A 16648-nucleotide genomic window follows, 5' to 3' on the forward strand; every position below is an offset into this window, starting at 1 on the left:
CAGTTTTCTTCAAATCATTTTTAATCATGTAACATTAATTTTCTGGTTAAACTGATTATTTCACATGACTTTTCTCTCTGAAATGCTCATTCACAATTGTGGGCTCTGGTGCTTCCCACACACATAGGTTGGTGGCATAAACTGAAAATCTATCTATATTAGAATAGAAAACTTAACAATCTCCAATTAATAACATACTTTATTGAGAGAGCAACATGTTTATGTTTATAAACTTTTAATTCTAAAATATTTTTAGCAGTATTTTAAATTTTCTTTAGGCTGAGTTATTAGAAAAAAAACACATTTTCTTTTTCTTTTTTTTTTTTTTGTGAGACAGAGTCTTGCTCTGTCACCAAGGCTGGAGTACAGTGGTGTGATCTTGGCTCACTGCAACCTCTGCCTCCTGGGTTTAAGTGATTCTCCTCCTGCCTTAGCCTCCCAAGTAGCTGGGACTACAGGCGCATACCACCACGCCTGGCTAATTTTTTTGTATTTTTAGTAGAGATGGAGTTTCACCATGTTGGCCAGGCTGGTCTTGAACTCCTGACCTGAAGTGATCGCCCACCTTGGCTTCCCAAAGTGCTGGGATTATGGGCGTGAGCCACCACGCCCAGCCAGAAAACATATTTTCTTGTAATAAATATGTTTACTATCTGGAATTTTTTTCCTTTGGAGAATCCAACCTAATTCACATTTTATACATGCATCTAATTAACCAACTTCAAAATATATCAAGAAAAACAGGAAAAACTGAGAAACAGGGAATTCTGCTATTATAATGGGAGACTTTAATATTTCTTCCTCAATAGCTGAAAAAAAGAAACAAAAGTTAGTAAAGGAAGACAACTCACAGAATGGGGAAAAATTTGCAAATAATATATCTGGTAGGGGACTTATATATAGAATATACAGAGTATGTTTACAACTCAATAATAAAAAGGCAAATAGCCCGATTTCAACATGGGCAAAGAGACAGTGAAATGACCAATAGCACATGAAAAAATGTTCAGTATCAGTGGCTGAAATTAGAACGAAAGAAATCTAAAATGGCACAACTGCTTTGGAAAATGGTTTGGCAGCTCCTCAAAACATTAAACATGACCCAGCAATTCCAATCCTAAGTATACATCCAAGAGAACTGAAAACATATCTACACAAAATCTTGCACATAAATGTTCACAGCAGCATTATTCATAGTAGCCAAAATGTAGAATCAACTCAAATATCCATCAACTGATGGATAAATAACCAACGTGATACATATCCAAACAACGGAGTATTATTCAGACATTTAAAAATAAACGAGGCCTGGTGCAGTGGCTCACGCCTGTAATCCCAGCACTTTGGGAGACCGAGGCGGGCAGATCATGAGGTCAGGAGGTCGAGACCATCCTGGCTAACACAGTGAAACCCCGTCTCTACTAAAAATACAAAAAATTAGCTGGGCCTGGTGGCGGGCGCCTGTAGTCCCAGTTACTCAAGAGGCTGAGGCAGGTGAATGGCGTGAGCCCAGGAGGCGGAGCTTGCAGTGAGCGGAGATCGCACCACTGCACTCCAGCCTGGCTGACAGAGCGAGACTCCATCTCAAAAAAAAAAAAAACAAACAAAAAAAGAAATACTGATACATGCTACAGTGTAGATGTATGTTGGAAATATTATGCTAAATGAAAGAAGCCAGTCATAAAATATTACATTTTGTATAATTCTATTTACATAAAATGTCCAGAATAGGCAAAGCTATGAGACAGAAAGTAGATTACTGTATAAGGCTGGGGAGAAGGTGGTTTGGGGACGAAATGGGGAGTGACTGCTAATAGGTGTGAGGTTTCTATTTAGGTTATAAAAACATTCTTGCCGGGCGCAGTGGCTCATGCCTGTAATCCCAGGACTTTGGGAGGCCAAGGTGGGCGGATCACCTGAGGTCGGGAGTTCGAGACCAGCCTGACTAACATGGAGGAACTCTGTCCCTACTAAAAATACAAAATTAGCTGGGCGAGGTGGCGCATGCCTGTAATCCCAGCTACTCAGGAGATTGAGGTAAGAGAATTGCTTGAACCCAGGAGGCAGAAGTTGTGGTGAGCCGAGATCACACCATTGTACTCCAGCCTGGGCAACAAGAGCAAAACTCCATCTCTCTCTCTCTCTCTCTCTCTCTCTATATATATATATATATATATATGCTCAAATTAAATAGTAATGATGGTTGAATGAGTCTGTAAATATACTAAAAATCATGGAATCGCACATTTTACATTGGTGAATTTACAGTATGTAACATATCTCAATAAAGCTGTTATTAAAAAAGGAAAAGATTCTATAGTGGCAGTGTTTGGGTTATGATTACCCTTTTTGGGAGGCAGTGAATGAAACAGAGTTTCTGAGTATGGATAATGCTCTGATTCTAGCTACAGGAGTTTGTTCACTTTGTGAAAATTCATCAAATTGCACAGTTTTCCTTTTTGCGTCTTACATCTTTATAAAAAGTTTACTTTTAAAACAGACAGACAAATACATACCAACAGGTGGACCTGCTGGCACAACACATTTCTTTTCTACTCGTGTGGCAGGAGGTGCATTCTGGTTCTTAGCAAGATTTTCCTGTATTAATTCCTGAACCCGGGCTTCATTAATCTTTGGGAAAGGAAGAATATGAACTCGCAAGTGGGATCCTTCTGTTGGCCGCGGAACTTTCTGAAATGCCATATGAGGATTTGGATTCTCCTGTAATATCAGACATAGGTAAAATTACTCCAAGTTAAAATAACAATGGCAGATCACCAGGAAAGGAGTGGGAGCTTACAGGGACACAAGCTGGGTGGTTATACATACATTCATATATACGCCATAAAACATGAAGTACCAAAATCTTACTTCTTCTTACATGCTCTATCACCAGCATCTGATACACCTGGGCATCTGTCCTCCTCTTCCATGAACACTTTCTTTACTTGGTTTCTAGGTCTTCTTGCTACATCTTTGTCTATTTCTCATCTCCCTAATCTCTTAACAATGTGAATATCTCAGGGCTCAGTCCTTGGGTATTTTTTCTATTAACACTCATTCTTTGGTGATCACTTCCAGTCTCCTATCTTTAAACCATACAAATACCAACAATTCACAAGTTTTTTTCTTTAAACAAGCTTTCTCCTAAACCTCATACCCACATGTTTAACTCTCTATACAATATTTTCACTTGGATTTTTAAAAAAATTCTAAACCTATGTCCAGAATGGAGCCCTTAATCTTCACCCACCTCTATCCCTGCTTTCTTCAGTCTTCCTCACATCAGTAAATGGCACATTTATTTTTTCCAACCATTTAGACAAAAAGCTTAGAGTTACCTTTAATGCCATTCTCTAACACCCAACTATCCATTCCTCTGCAGATCTTGTGGACTTTACACCTTTAAAATGTTTACAACTTGGCCAGTTTCACAACACTTTGGTTCAAGTCAACACCTCACGTTACAGCAATACAACAGTCTCCCAGTCTCCCTGCTTCCACCTGTACTCCTTCATTCAACACTGCAGACTACGTGATCTAGTTAAGAGTATGTCAGTTCATCACATAACCGTTCTGTTCATTCCAATGGCTTGTCATCTCACTCACAATAAAACCCAAAGTTCTTAAAACAACTTAACAACACCCTACAAGATCTGGCCTTTCTATATGTTGTGTCCTGCCATGATTTCTTTCATTTTTTTCTGCTCTAGACACACAGAACTTCTTGTTCCTGACTCAAAGCCTTTGCACTTAACTGTTCTCTCTGCCTGGACTGCTGTGCCCCATGAATCTGTACAGCATCCTCCTTCCTTTCTTGCATTTCTTAGCTCAAAAGCCACCTTTCCCAATCACCTTATCTAAAATTATACTCTCTCCCCCAACACACTCCCTATCCCTGTTATATTTTTCTCTATATCACTTGCCACTCTCTCACATACTTTACATTTTATTTAACTTGTTTATTGTCTATCCTTCTCTCCATAAAATAAAGCTCCATGAGGGTAGATGTATACCTACTGCGTCTAGAAACTGCCTGGCACATAGCAGGCACTCTAAAGCTCTTCCCACTGCATCTTAATGAGGGGGACACAATGCTGAACACACATAAGGATTGCAAGAATGGAATTAAATGTGTCAGCTAATATTTTTGTAGACTCTTGGGGTTGGCATGAACTTTTTAGTCATCTAGTTAAGCAGGATTAGATCTCAAACACTCCAGGTAGAATGGAATCCATTCTTTTATAAAGTTCTCTAGGGAAGGCTGCTTTACAACTATTCTTGACCAATTCTAACACTTACTCTTTGCAACCAGAAAATTCCTTATTCCCACTGAACCTATGTTATTGATGCTGTAGATTAAACTCAATACTATCCCATATATCCTATTTTTTTTTTTTTTTAGATGGAGTCTTGCTCTGTCGCCCAGGCTGGAGTGCAGTGGTGTGATCTCGGCTCACTGCAAGCTCCGCCTCCCGGGTTCACACCATTCTCCTGCCTCAGCCTCCCGAGGAGCTGGGACAACAGGTGCCCACCACCACGCCCGGCTAATTTTTTGTATTTTTAGTAGAGACGGGGTTTCACTGTGTTAACCAGGATGGTCTTGATCTCCTGACCTCGTGATCCACCCGCCTCGGCCTCCCATACATCCTCTTGACAGTTAAAATGGCCAACTGCCATCACTTCTTAGGGCTGCTCCCCACAGTTCTTTTTGGTTATATGGCCCAAACCTAGATAAAGAAAATGTTGGGCTAAGGCAGATGATATAGTTAGTATGTCTCAGCAATATAATAGAAACACATTGCTTCCTCCCACTGCCGTAAGTGTCAAAACACATGGGTTCCAGTTCTTGCTCTAATCCTTATTATGTGATGCAGGACAAACAACTTTGCCTAAGTTATATAATTAAGCTTATCTTATATAAGGCTCCTCAGAAGGTGAAATCAGATTTAAAATCTGTTCTTGCCAAAGCAGCTCTCATACATGCTCTGTATTTCCCCCCATATCTAGCAAAGACAGGGAAAAATAAGTAAGTAAATCCTTAGTCCAACTCTTAGTAATCACTCTTTCTACACCGAATGTTGAAAACTGTTTTACAATTCTGTCTGGACTTAACACCAATGTCACTGGCCTGTAGTGTCTAAAACTGCCCTTTTCAAAAAGTAGTATTTTTGTTCTTCTCTGTTCTTTAGGCATGACTCTTACTCATATACTGTCTTCCCAAAAATAATAAATATCAATTCTCTAAAACATATTGGGTAGATATCTTTTTTTCAGGCTGGCCAGGTAATTCATGTGGATCTTGAGGTCTGAATTATTTAAAGTATATTCATTACTTTGGTTTCTATTTATACTTTCTTTATAATAAAAATTAAAACTCTAAATATATTTCCCATGAAGTAAATATTTATAATAAAATTTAAAACTTGGAAAAATAAAAGTAGAAATAATCTTAGTAACACCAGTATTTTTTCTAGTTATATATATATATATTTTTCGCTATTGTTATATTATCTGTCTTCTGTCTTTTTCCAAAAATGACTTGGGGTGGTTTAGAAAAAGCAGGATGCATTGATCAGGCACAGTGTCTTATGCTTATGTAATCTCAGCACTTTGGGAGTTCGGAGTGGGCAGATCACTTTGGTCCAGGAGTTCAAGACCAGTCTGGGCAACATAGTGAGACCCCATTTCTACAAAAAATAAAAAATTAGCCAGGCATGGTGGTGTCTGCCCATAGTCCCAGCTACTCAGGGGACTGAGGGAGGAGGATAGTTTAAGCCTGGGAAGTGGAGGCCATGGTGAGCTATGATTGTACCACCACACTCCAGCCTAGGTGACAGAGTGAGACCTTGTCTCAAGAAAGGAAAAAAAAAAAAAAAAGAAAAAGAAGGATGCACATATCACTTCTAGTCAAAATCTCTAAAGAGTTGGTCCTATAATTTGGTAAGTTCATCCTAAACTTTATAGGGACATACAAAGACCAAAAATAGTCAAGGAAATTCTGAAGAAGAGTTATGTGGGAGAGTTAAGATTTCCAGATATCAAAACTTACATAAACCTTTAATAATTAATACAGTACAACAACTGTTATTAGTGAAGGGTTAAAAGGACGAATGGAATAGAATAGAGAGCCCCAAAACAGGACTATGTGAGAAAATATGATAGAGATAGGTGGCATGACAATTCAGGGAGAAAGGTTAGACAATTCAATGAGAGGTAGTATAACAAAGTATTTTTAGTTCATGATCTCTGATTTCAGAATGCCTCATTTCAAACTCTAGCTTGGCCACTTACTAGTAGTCTGACCTGGTGCAGTGCCAATTCACTTACCCCTTGTGTTGTAGTTTTCACATCTGTAAGGAAGATAATAATATAGTACCTACTTCATAAGGTTCTTATGAGTATTGAACGGGCTGTTACAGTAAAGCTGTTAGAACACACACACACACACACACACACACACCACCCCAGAATGAAGCTAAAGTCTGTTTTCCAAAAATTTTGGCTACATTCATTTAAAAATATTTATTCTCTTATTCTCTGCATATTCTATGGCATGGTACCATGCTTCTGTAACTAAAGCCATCTCTTTCTCCCAAGATTTCCATCACATTACCAACTACTTATATTTTAGTAATTATAGTAGTAGTATCCAATATGTTTTTTGTTTGTTTGTTTTTGAGACAGAGTTTCACTTTGTTGTCCAGGCTGGGGTGCAGTGGCGTGATCTCTGCTCACTGCAACCTCTGCCTCCCGGGTTCAAGTGATTCTTCTGCCTCAGCCTCCCAAGTAGCTGGGATTACAGGTGTGCACCACCACACCTGGCTAATTCTTTTGTATTTTTAGTAGAGATGGGGTTTCACTATGTTGGTCAGGCTGGTCTGGAACTCCTGACCTCGTGATCCACCAGCCTCGGCCTCCCAAAGCGCTGGGATTACAGGCGTGAGCCACCACGCCCAGCCCTCCAATAAGTTTTAAATAGAAAACATTTATGTAAAAAAGATGTTGCTATAAGTTATTAACAGTTTTCCCAGAAGCAATTAGAAATGTTGTAAACCAAATCCATACACAATTTAGAATTACAAGCATTTAAAAGATCATGTTAAAACAAAGTTTAAAGTTGAATATCTGTAATTGTATAGATATTCTACACCAAAATGCAGGGTAGGGATTAATTTTGTTAAATTATGATATATTTAGCTGTGTTTAGAAGATTCGAAAAAGACTCATGCCCCAGAATATAGTAATATTTGGTTTTCTGGCTCCTGAGTCTGTATACTGCTGCCCTCTAACGGGCAGCATGATAAATGTAAAGGACCACATTTGCTACCTTGAACCTAACTTGGTCACAAAATGACTTTTGAGAACACAACAGCAATGAAAGGAGGTTTAGGGTAGGGCTCACTGTATTCTGCATGTACTTAAAAACATCTGCTCTTACTTGTAACACAAATGTGTTTGGACTGGTCCCTTGAACGTCACCAAGCTCATTAAAAGCTACAGCCCAATTTTGTGTTGAATCTCCTTGTTGAAATAAGAAAATCCATTATTTTCCGACAGTACAAAGCAGCAGCCAAATTTTCCTCTTTGATTCCAGAGAAATGCAAATATAAAGCAATAAACAAGGGCTAGACAACTAAACACTTACAGTGAACCTGGCAACATTTTTTTCCAAAGTAACCAAAATAAACTACTGAAAAGAGTTTGGCAGAATGCACTGTCTTCTACATTTTGAATGTGGATAATGATTTTCAAGGAATGGTCTCTAAAATCCTGCTTTAAGAGTATACTTTAGTAATTCGAGGTAGAATGATTTTTCTCAGACATGAAAAAGTGACATATATACATATCATCTGGTCTGCAGCACTCCCCCAAACCCCCCAGCTTTGGTAGGCTAAGTGAGAATATGCCTGGGGGTTACAGAATACAAGGCTTGAAACTAATTTCAAATAAAAGCAAAGCAAGGCACAACAAAAGCCCCAAACCCCAATGGAAATTCAAAGTAGGGAACAGCCACCTTGGGAAAAAGAAAATTTTTCCTATGCATTGGTCTCAGTATTGAACGACAAATCAATATGATATTGTTATAGCTTACCAAGCTTCCCAGATTAATTCAAGTATTTGAAATTATTTAATGTGCACAAATTATACTTAGAGCTATGTGGGATAGCAAGTTACACAATTTTTTTTCTAATACAGTTGATGGCAATACTGTCACTGGAGTAAATTGTTAAACACTGTCAAAATGTAACTGGACTCTTTAGAGTTGCCTGGTAGTGTACATGACATTGATGGAATGACTCATCCTCAATTTTCCAACTTCATAAGACTTTCAAGGATCACATCCTTGTGAGATGACTGAGACATTCAATTGAATGTCTTATCCTTAATATAAATACATTTGGTAGATGACTTTAATATCTGATATGCTGGTTGCCCTAATTCAGGGTTTCTCAACCTATGCACTAATTGACATTTGGGCTTGATAATTATTTGCGGTAAAGAGTAGGTGTCTTGTGTATTGTAAGATGTTTAGAAGTATCTTTGGCCTTTATCCACTAGATGACAGTAGCACAGTCCCTCCAACTGTGACCACCAAAAATGTCTCCAGAACAATTTCATGAAGTAGGGTGGAAGGGTTGCTGCTGTTGAGAACCACTGCTCTAATTCATGACTCCAGATAGAGATTTCCTATTCTAAGACAAGCACTCTTGTCACAAGTACGAAGGCAACATACAGCGACCAGCTAACAGTCCTACACTCTCACTCACCTGCTGAAATACAAATTAGAATCACAATGCGATACCGCCACATACCTGTTGGAAAGGCTAAAACAAGACCCCCGCCTCCCACCGCACCCCCCGCACCAAAAAAAAAGAAAAGAAAGAAACCAGCCGGGCGCAGTGGCTCATGCCTGTAATCCCAGCACTTTGCGAGGCCGAGGTGGGTGGATCATGGGAATTCGAGACCAGCCTGACCAACATGGAGAAACCCCGACTCTACCAAAAATATAAAATTAGCCAGGTGTGGTAGTGCAGGCCTGTAATCCCAGCTACTTGGGAGGCTGAGGCAGGAGAATCGCTTGAATCCAGGAGGCAGAGGTTGTGGTGAGTCAAGATTGTGCCATGGCACTCTAGCCTGGGTAACAACAGCGAAACTCTGACTCAAAAAAAAAAAACCAAAAAACCAAAAACAAAAGAAACCAACTGACAATACCAAGTGTTAGTAAAGATGTGGCGCAAATGGAATGCTAATATACTGCTGGTGAGAATACAAAATAACGTAGACACTTGAGAAAACAGTTCGGCAGTTTCCTATACAGTTAAATATTGTATTACCATATATTCCAGCCTCCCACTCCTAGGTATTCATACAAGAGAAATGAAAACTTATATTTACACAAAAACTTACGCAAATGTTTGGGGTGGTTTTATTCATTATTGCTAAAATTGTCTTTCAGTTGGTCAACAGGTAAATAAAACTTTGGTCCATCCATAAAGTGGATTACCACTCAGAAAAAGGAATAAACAACTATATGAAGCAACATGATTGAATCTGAAATGCACTGTGCTAAGTGAATGAAGCTAAACTCAAAAAACTGCATAATGCCATTATGGAAAAGGCAAAACTATACAGACAAAAAATTGATCAGTGGTTGCCAAGTGTTTGAGGTGGTCGGAAGATGTGACTATAAAGGAGCATTAAGGAACTTTGGGAGGTGATAGAAATACTCTATGTACTTATTGTGGTGCCAGTGGTTGTATGACTTCATGCATTTGTCAAAACTCATAACTGTAGATTAAAAAGTATACATTTTACTGTATATAAAAATTAGATCATGATAAACCTGACTTATAAGTAAACAAAGAAATCAGATAGGACGGGAGAGGGGGTTCAATTTGAAGCCTATGCTTTGGGGGTAGGGCTTCATTTCATCATCATAATCTATATAAGTCGTTTATGTCTATGTCTTGACTCTCTAAAGGTAATCACAATATTTTACTTCCTTCCTATAATTAAAAAATTCCTTTATTCACAGTTGGCAAACAGTATAAATATCATTAGTGTAGATGACATTTGCCTGGTAGTGAAATTAACATTTTGCAGAAATGTAAAGGGTGTAGATTTTATTTGACTTGGACTAGTTATTTCTTGTATCTGAGTTTTGTTCTCCCATTAGGATTCTAACATCTATTGGTTCAATGCTGGGCAATGAAATATCCATAAGGCACAATTAGAAATCTCATATTATTATTCTTTTTTTTTTGTTTTTGAGACGAAGTCTTGTCTTGTTGCCCAGCCTGGAGTGTAATGATGTGATCTCGGCTCACTGCAACCTCTGCCTCCCAGGTTCAAGCGATTCTCCTGCCTCAGCCTCCCAAGTAGCTGGGATTACAGGCACATGCCACCATGCCCGGCTAATTTTTTGTATCTTTAGAAGAGACGGTGTTTCACCATGTTGGCCAGGCTGGTCTCGAACTCCTGACCTCATGATCCGCCCACCTCGGCCTCCCAAAGTGCTGGGATTACAGGCGTGAGCCACTGCGCCCGGCCTAGAAATCTGATATTATTTTACACAGAATTTTAGGTTCTTTAATATTTCCTTTAACTTTTACTAAAACTGTCAGACAAAGCCAGGTATGGTGGTAAGTGTCTGTAGTCCCAGCTACTTGGGAGCGTGAGGTGGGAGGATTGCTTGAGCCCACAAGTTTGAGGCTGTAGTGCACTATGTTTATGCCTGTGAATAGCCACTGTACTTCAGCCTGGGCAACAAAGTGAGATACCACCTCTAAAATAAAAAGCAAAAAACAACAAAACAAAAATTGTCAAATTACATATCTAGCAAATATTTTTATACTATCGCAGACGCAAAACAAATTAGAAAAACTGTACTATGTAAAACAATAAAACACATGTCCAACTGATTTCTTTCGTTTTGTTGTTGTTGTTGTTGTTGTTGTTTTGAGACGGAGTCTCGCTCTGTCGCCCAGGGGCTGGAGTGCAGTGGCGTGATCTCAGCTCACTGCAACCTCCAGGGTTCATGCCATTCTCCTGCCTCAGCCTCTCCGAGTAGCTGGGACTACAGGCGCCCGCCACCATGCCTGGCTAATTTTTTTGTATTTTTAGTAGAGACGGGGTTTCACCGTGGTCTCGATCTCCTGACCTCGTGATCCGCCTGCCTCAGCCTCCCAAAGTGCTGGGATTACAAGCGTGAGCCACTGCGCCCCACCCAACTGGTTTTTTAATGCCCTGAAGTAGAAGTTTTATAAAGTTCTTGTCTTGGCCTATCTTAATGTTCTCACTTTGTGAAAACATTTATTAGTGGTCCTTTATATGTGCATATCAAGAATCATAGAGGCCAGGGGCATTGGCTTACCCCTGTAATCCCAATATTTTAAGAGGCTGAGATAGGAGGACTGCTTGAGGCTAGGAGTTCAAGACCATCCTGGGCAACATAGTGAGACCCTCTCTCTACAAAAAAATTACAAAAAGTTAGCTAGGCATGGTGGTGTGTGCCTATAGTCCCAGCTACTAGGAAGGCTGAAGCAGGAGGATTGCTTGAACCTAGGAGGTCAAGGTTGCAATGAGCTATGATCAAGCCACTGCACTCCTTTCTGGGTGACAGGGCACGACCCTGTGTCTTTAAGAAAAAAAAGAATCATAGGGATAGGGCAGGGAAGTAGTTAAATGTGTTCTCATGCAGACACTGAAGATTCTGAAAGCCAAAAAAATAGGCCAACCCCTACATTATCAATTGGGAACAGAAAGAAGCTGCATAGATGTGTTGCCGATAATCTCTGTTACAATATCTTTTTTACAATAATCTTTGTTACCAATGCTTACACTGTTTGTCTCTAGTGGGTTTAGTGGTTTCCTTCTCCTTCCTTCCACCTAACCCATTCCGCCAAAGTCACCAAATCCATTTCTTAATTATTTGGGAAGCTCCAGAAAGCTAAAAGAGCAGCTAAGCTCAGTTACAATTCATCTTACTCACATTCCTAAAACCTCACTAAAAAGCAACATAAAGGAGTGGTGAGAAGAGACAGAAAATTAAGGTATATTTTTGAGGTGCTTCAAAGGGAAATGAAAAGAGGGCCTAGATACACATACCAGACTTCAGTGCAATAAAGTATTTACAAACATCTGAATGGAATCACCAGGTCTCAATTCCAACCCAATAATAAGGAAAGAGTCAAATTAGATGGTTGGTTCTTATTTACCAAAAGGGAATTTTAGAAATGTGATTAAAAAAACAACAACTGACTACTTAAAAATAGAACCGTGTGGATTATTTTCCTCGCATTGACACCATCCTGCCTCCCTTCCCCCAATTTCCTGCATAACCTAAGAAAGTAACTTTACTGTCATGTTCTGCTTTTTAACTTTATAAAGTATTTACTTCATGAATGATGATTTTATCATCATGGACTTCAGAATTTTAGCACTAGAAGGAATCTCAGACAATCTAATGACAATCCACTGGGATAGTCACAAATTCTTACTTGTCATGTCTGTGTATCCTCTTCTGAAGGATATTAGGAGAATTATGTACCTAGAAAATGCCTGGCACTAATAGGTACTTAACGAATAGAATTTATTAAATTAAATCAAATATAATTAGATTGTGAAAAAAATTTCCAATAAGGCCCATGAAATGTAGAAGACATTTGAAGGGCTCTTACCTAGTAATATAATCTCTTAATAATAATACTTCATGATGATCACTTTTAAAGTGTCAATTTTAAAGGATAGGGATTGTCTGTGTTTTTGTTTGTTTGATTGTTTTTGTTTTTGTTTTTGAGACAGGGTCTCACTTTATCACAAAGGCTGAAGTGTGGTGGCAGGATTTCGGCTCAATGCAGCCTCAACCTTCTGGGCTCAAGCCTCGACCTCCTGGGCCGAGGCGAGTGGATCCCTTGAGCCCAGGAGTTCCAGATCAGCCTGGGCAACACGGTGAAACTCCATCTCTACCAAAAAATACAAAAAAATTAGCTGGGTGTGGTGGCATATGTCTGTAGTCCCAGCTACTCAGGAGGCTGAGGTAGGAGGATTGCTGGAGCCCAGGAGGTCGAGGCTGCAGTGAGCAGAGATTGTGCCACTGCACTCCAGCCTGGGCAACACAGTGAGACCTTGTCTCAAACAAACAAAAAGAACAACATGTAAAGTCAACTACTGGAAACATCATTTTTTCCAACTGGAGACGATCCAGCCTTACAGTGAAAGAACACAGGCTTAGGAAATGAAGAGATGAAAATTCCTAATTTAAAATCTGGATTTAATCACTCAAGAGTCATATGATTCTGAGCCAATTAGCCCCACTAAAATGGGGATAATGACACCTGCCTTACATTGTCGTTATGAGGATGAGAGATAATTGTATGTAAAGTGCTTAATCCTATGCCTGGCACAATATAGCTAACTGTGCTCTCATGCAGACACTGAAGATTCTGAAAGCCAAAGTGGGCCATCTCCTGCATCATCAACTGGGCATGGAAAGAAAAGCAGTATATTTATATATGAACCCAATATTTATTATTATCATAATAGGTCAAAAGAAATTCCTCATATGATCATGCTGTAATTACTTCTACACAGCCACTGTACGTGGCAAAGACGAGCACACAAGTTTTCCTTCTAACAGAATTCTACCAGATTTCTTTTTTAAGTTTTAGTATACTAATCAGGAAACATATTTATTGTATCAGGCATAGTTATAAATAACTAAAAATGTGATCAGTCAATAAATTCAAGTAACAGATCTTGGCATGCAAGTTGCCAGAAAAATAATTTATTTATACTTTTGCTAAACCAATATTATGATTTAATGTGTGATGTATTTAGAAATCTGAAAATATTGCTTCTTAGTAAAGAAGCTAATAATCTACAAGTAACAGTCAATTAAAGTACTTCTGTGTTAAGTAATTTAAAATTGAAATTAAATTCATCTTTTTTTTTTTTTTTTTGAGACAGGGTCTTGCTCTGTTGCCCAGGCTGGAGTACAGTGGCTCAATCATAGCTTACTGCAGTCTCAAACTCCTTGGCTGAACTCCTGGGCTCAAGCAATCCTCCCACCTCAGTCTCCTGAACAGGCAGGACTACAGGTGTCCATCACCACATGTAATTTTTTTTTTTTTTCAAGACAGAGTCTTGCTCTGTCACCTAGGCTGGATGCAGTGGCGTGATCTCAGCTCACTGCAACCTCTACCTCCCAGGTTCAAGCAGTTCTCCTGCCTCGGCCTCCCAAATGGTTGGGATTAGAGGCATGTGCCACCATGACTGGCTAATTTTTGTATTTTTAGTAGAGACGGCATTTCACCATGTTGGACAGGCTGGTCTTGAACTCCTGACCTCAAGTGATCTGCCCGCCTCAGCCTCCCAAATGCTGGGATTACAGGCATGAGCCACCATACCCAGCCTCTTGTAATTAAAAAAAAAAAGAAAATTTGTAGAGATGGAGTCTCACTATATTACCCAAGCTGGTCTTGAACTCCTAGCCCCAAGCGATCCTCCTGCCTCGGCCTCCCAAAGTGCTGAGATCACAGGCATGAGCCATCACACTCAGCCTAAATTCATCTTTTAACAGGCACAAGAAATGTTATGGCTAATGATTTCTGCATGTGTTAGTAATATTACTGTTCCCTTAATATTACTGGCAGACCATATCTATTTCCAGAATTTATAATGAACCACTAGCAATCGATAACACAGAACTTAAGAATTTTTTTTTTTTTTTTGGAGACGTTGTCTCACTCTGTTGCCCAGGCTGGAGTGCAGTGGTGAGATCTCGGTTTACTGCAAGCTCCGCCTCCTAGATTCACGCCATTCTCCTGCCTCAGCCTCCTGAGTTACTGGGACTACAGGAGCCTGACAGCGGTGCCCAGCTAATTTTTTGTATTTTTAGTAGAGATGGGGTTTCACCGTGGTCTCGATCTCCTGACCTCGTGATCCACCCGCCTCGGCCTCCCAAAGTGCTGGGATAACAGGCGTGAGCCACCGCGCCTGGCAAGAATTTTCTATTTACCAAAATTTAGATAAGCATAATTCATAAAAGATGGATTTTTTTGTTTTAATATGAAACCTCTGAACTTTACTTTGTTCTTTCAAAAAAGTATTTATTCCCTCAAAGAAATATCATATTCTAAATGTAGAACTTAAAACTCAGAAATAATGGAATAACATAAAGAAACGAGCTGGGCAGGTGGCTCACGCCTGTAATCCCAGCACTTTGGGAGGCTGAGGCGGGTGGATCATGAGGTCAGGGGATCGACACCACAGTGAAACCCCGTCTCTACTAAAACTACAAAAAATTAGCCGGGCGTGGTGGCGGGCGCCTGTAGTCCCAGTTACTCGGAGAGGCTGAGGCAGGAGAATGGCGTGAACCCGGGAGGCGGAGCTTGCAGCGAGCCGAGATTGCGCCACTGCACTCCAGCCTGCGCAACAGAGCGAGACTCCGTCTCAAAAAAAAAAAAAAAAAAAAGAAACGAATGTTTTAGTATCCCTGCTTGTATCCAATTGGTTCTCAAATTTAAAATGAATGTGACAAAGCACTGACTAATAATCCAGTGTCCAAAAAGGTCCATCTAGTCAAATCACTAAATTAAACAATACCTGTTGTGAGTCAAGATACTGACCCTGAATTCTTCTTCACTATTTCCTTAAAAATACATCTTCTCCAGAAGCTAAATAAGTGGTACTCATTAAAGCTGGCAACAATAGACACCGAGGACTACTAGACAGGGGAGGAAAGGAGTAGGGAAAGGGATGAAAAGTGACTACTGGGTTCTCTGCTCAGTGCCTGGGTGATGGCATCAATCGTACCCTAAACCTCAGCACCACACACTAAGCCCAGCAAACAAATCTGCACATGTGCCCCCTAAATCTAAAATAAAAGTTGAAATTATTTAAAAAACGTTTGAAGTAGGCAAAAACAAAAGTTTACTTGATTTATAATTTAATTTCTCTTATTTTTTCAAGAGATATACAACCAATAACCACCATCTTATTAGTAAGATTTTAATGTTCAATTCTATATTTCCCTTATGAAAAGACTAATGAGAAAATGTATAACCATTATTATATTTTAATCTTTGGATGCCAATATTATATTTAAATCAATGATATGGCTCTAAATTTAGATCGGTTGAGTTGTCTTTGCAGAAGTTATTTGCTATACAGATAAAGTATATGTTAGAACCACAAATTAAAAGAAAATTTCTACTTTGACAATGTTTAGATTAGAAACAGTATAGAATGTTACATTTCTGTCTTCCAGAATATTTTTTTGTTTACTAAAGTCAGGACCTAATCGTAATAAAAAAAATTACATCTTCCCTCAACTTTTCCCTGGAGAACTATAGTTCCCGCTTACTGTACTTTTCTTAGGACTCAAAACTTCACAGCAGGAGAAATAAGGAACACTCATTAGCCCAAATCCATTTTTCCGTATGAATATAATCTCTCATTTTATGCTCTTTTCTTTCCTGGTGTTCAAATAGTTATTTCACACTTTACCACATCCGAATCCTTTTAATTTATTGCATTTCCTCTATCCATGGAATATTTTCATCCTTGTGTTTCTGTGGTCACTTGCCAATTTGCTTTTTTTCTTTTAGCTTTTTGCTCTCTCTGTTCAAAACAATGCAACTCC

The 16648-nt window shown here is 39.2% G+C and overlaps 1 protein-coding gene across 6 annotated transcripts in view; it reads right to left on the reverse strand.

Moving 5' to 3' along the window:
* Positions 1-16648, reverse strand: part of SBF2 (SET binding factor 2) — a 530998-nt gene that overhangs the window by 199771 nt on the left and 314579 nt on the right. For all 6 annotated transcript variants that reach the window (XR_004026025.1, XM_030794550.1, XM_030794549.1 and 3 more), the window contains one exon: positions 2517-2721. Coding sequence is in view for 5 of the 6 variants with exons in the window: in XM_030794550.1 (XP_030650410.1) it covers positions 2517-2721 (205 nt within the window). In the remaining variant the exon portion in view is untranslated. The remainder of the gene's footprint in view (positions 1-2516; positions 2722-16648) is intronic.

This window comes from Nomascus leucogenys, chromosome 15 (assembly GCF_006542625.1).
Source record: "Nomascus leucogenys isolate Asia chromosome 15, Asia_NLE_v1, whole genome shotgun sequence".
Lineage (NCBI taxonomy): Eukaryota > Metazoa > Chordata > Mammalia > Primates > Hylobatidae > Nomascus > Nomascus leucogenys.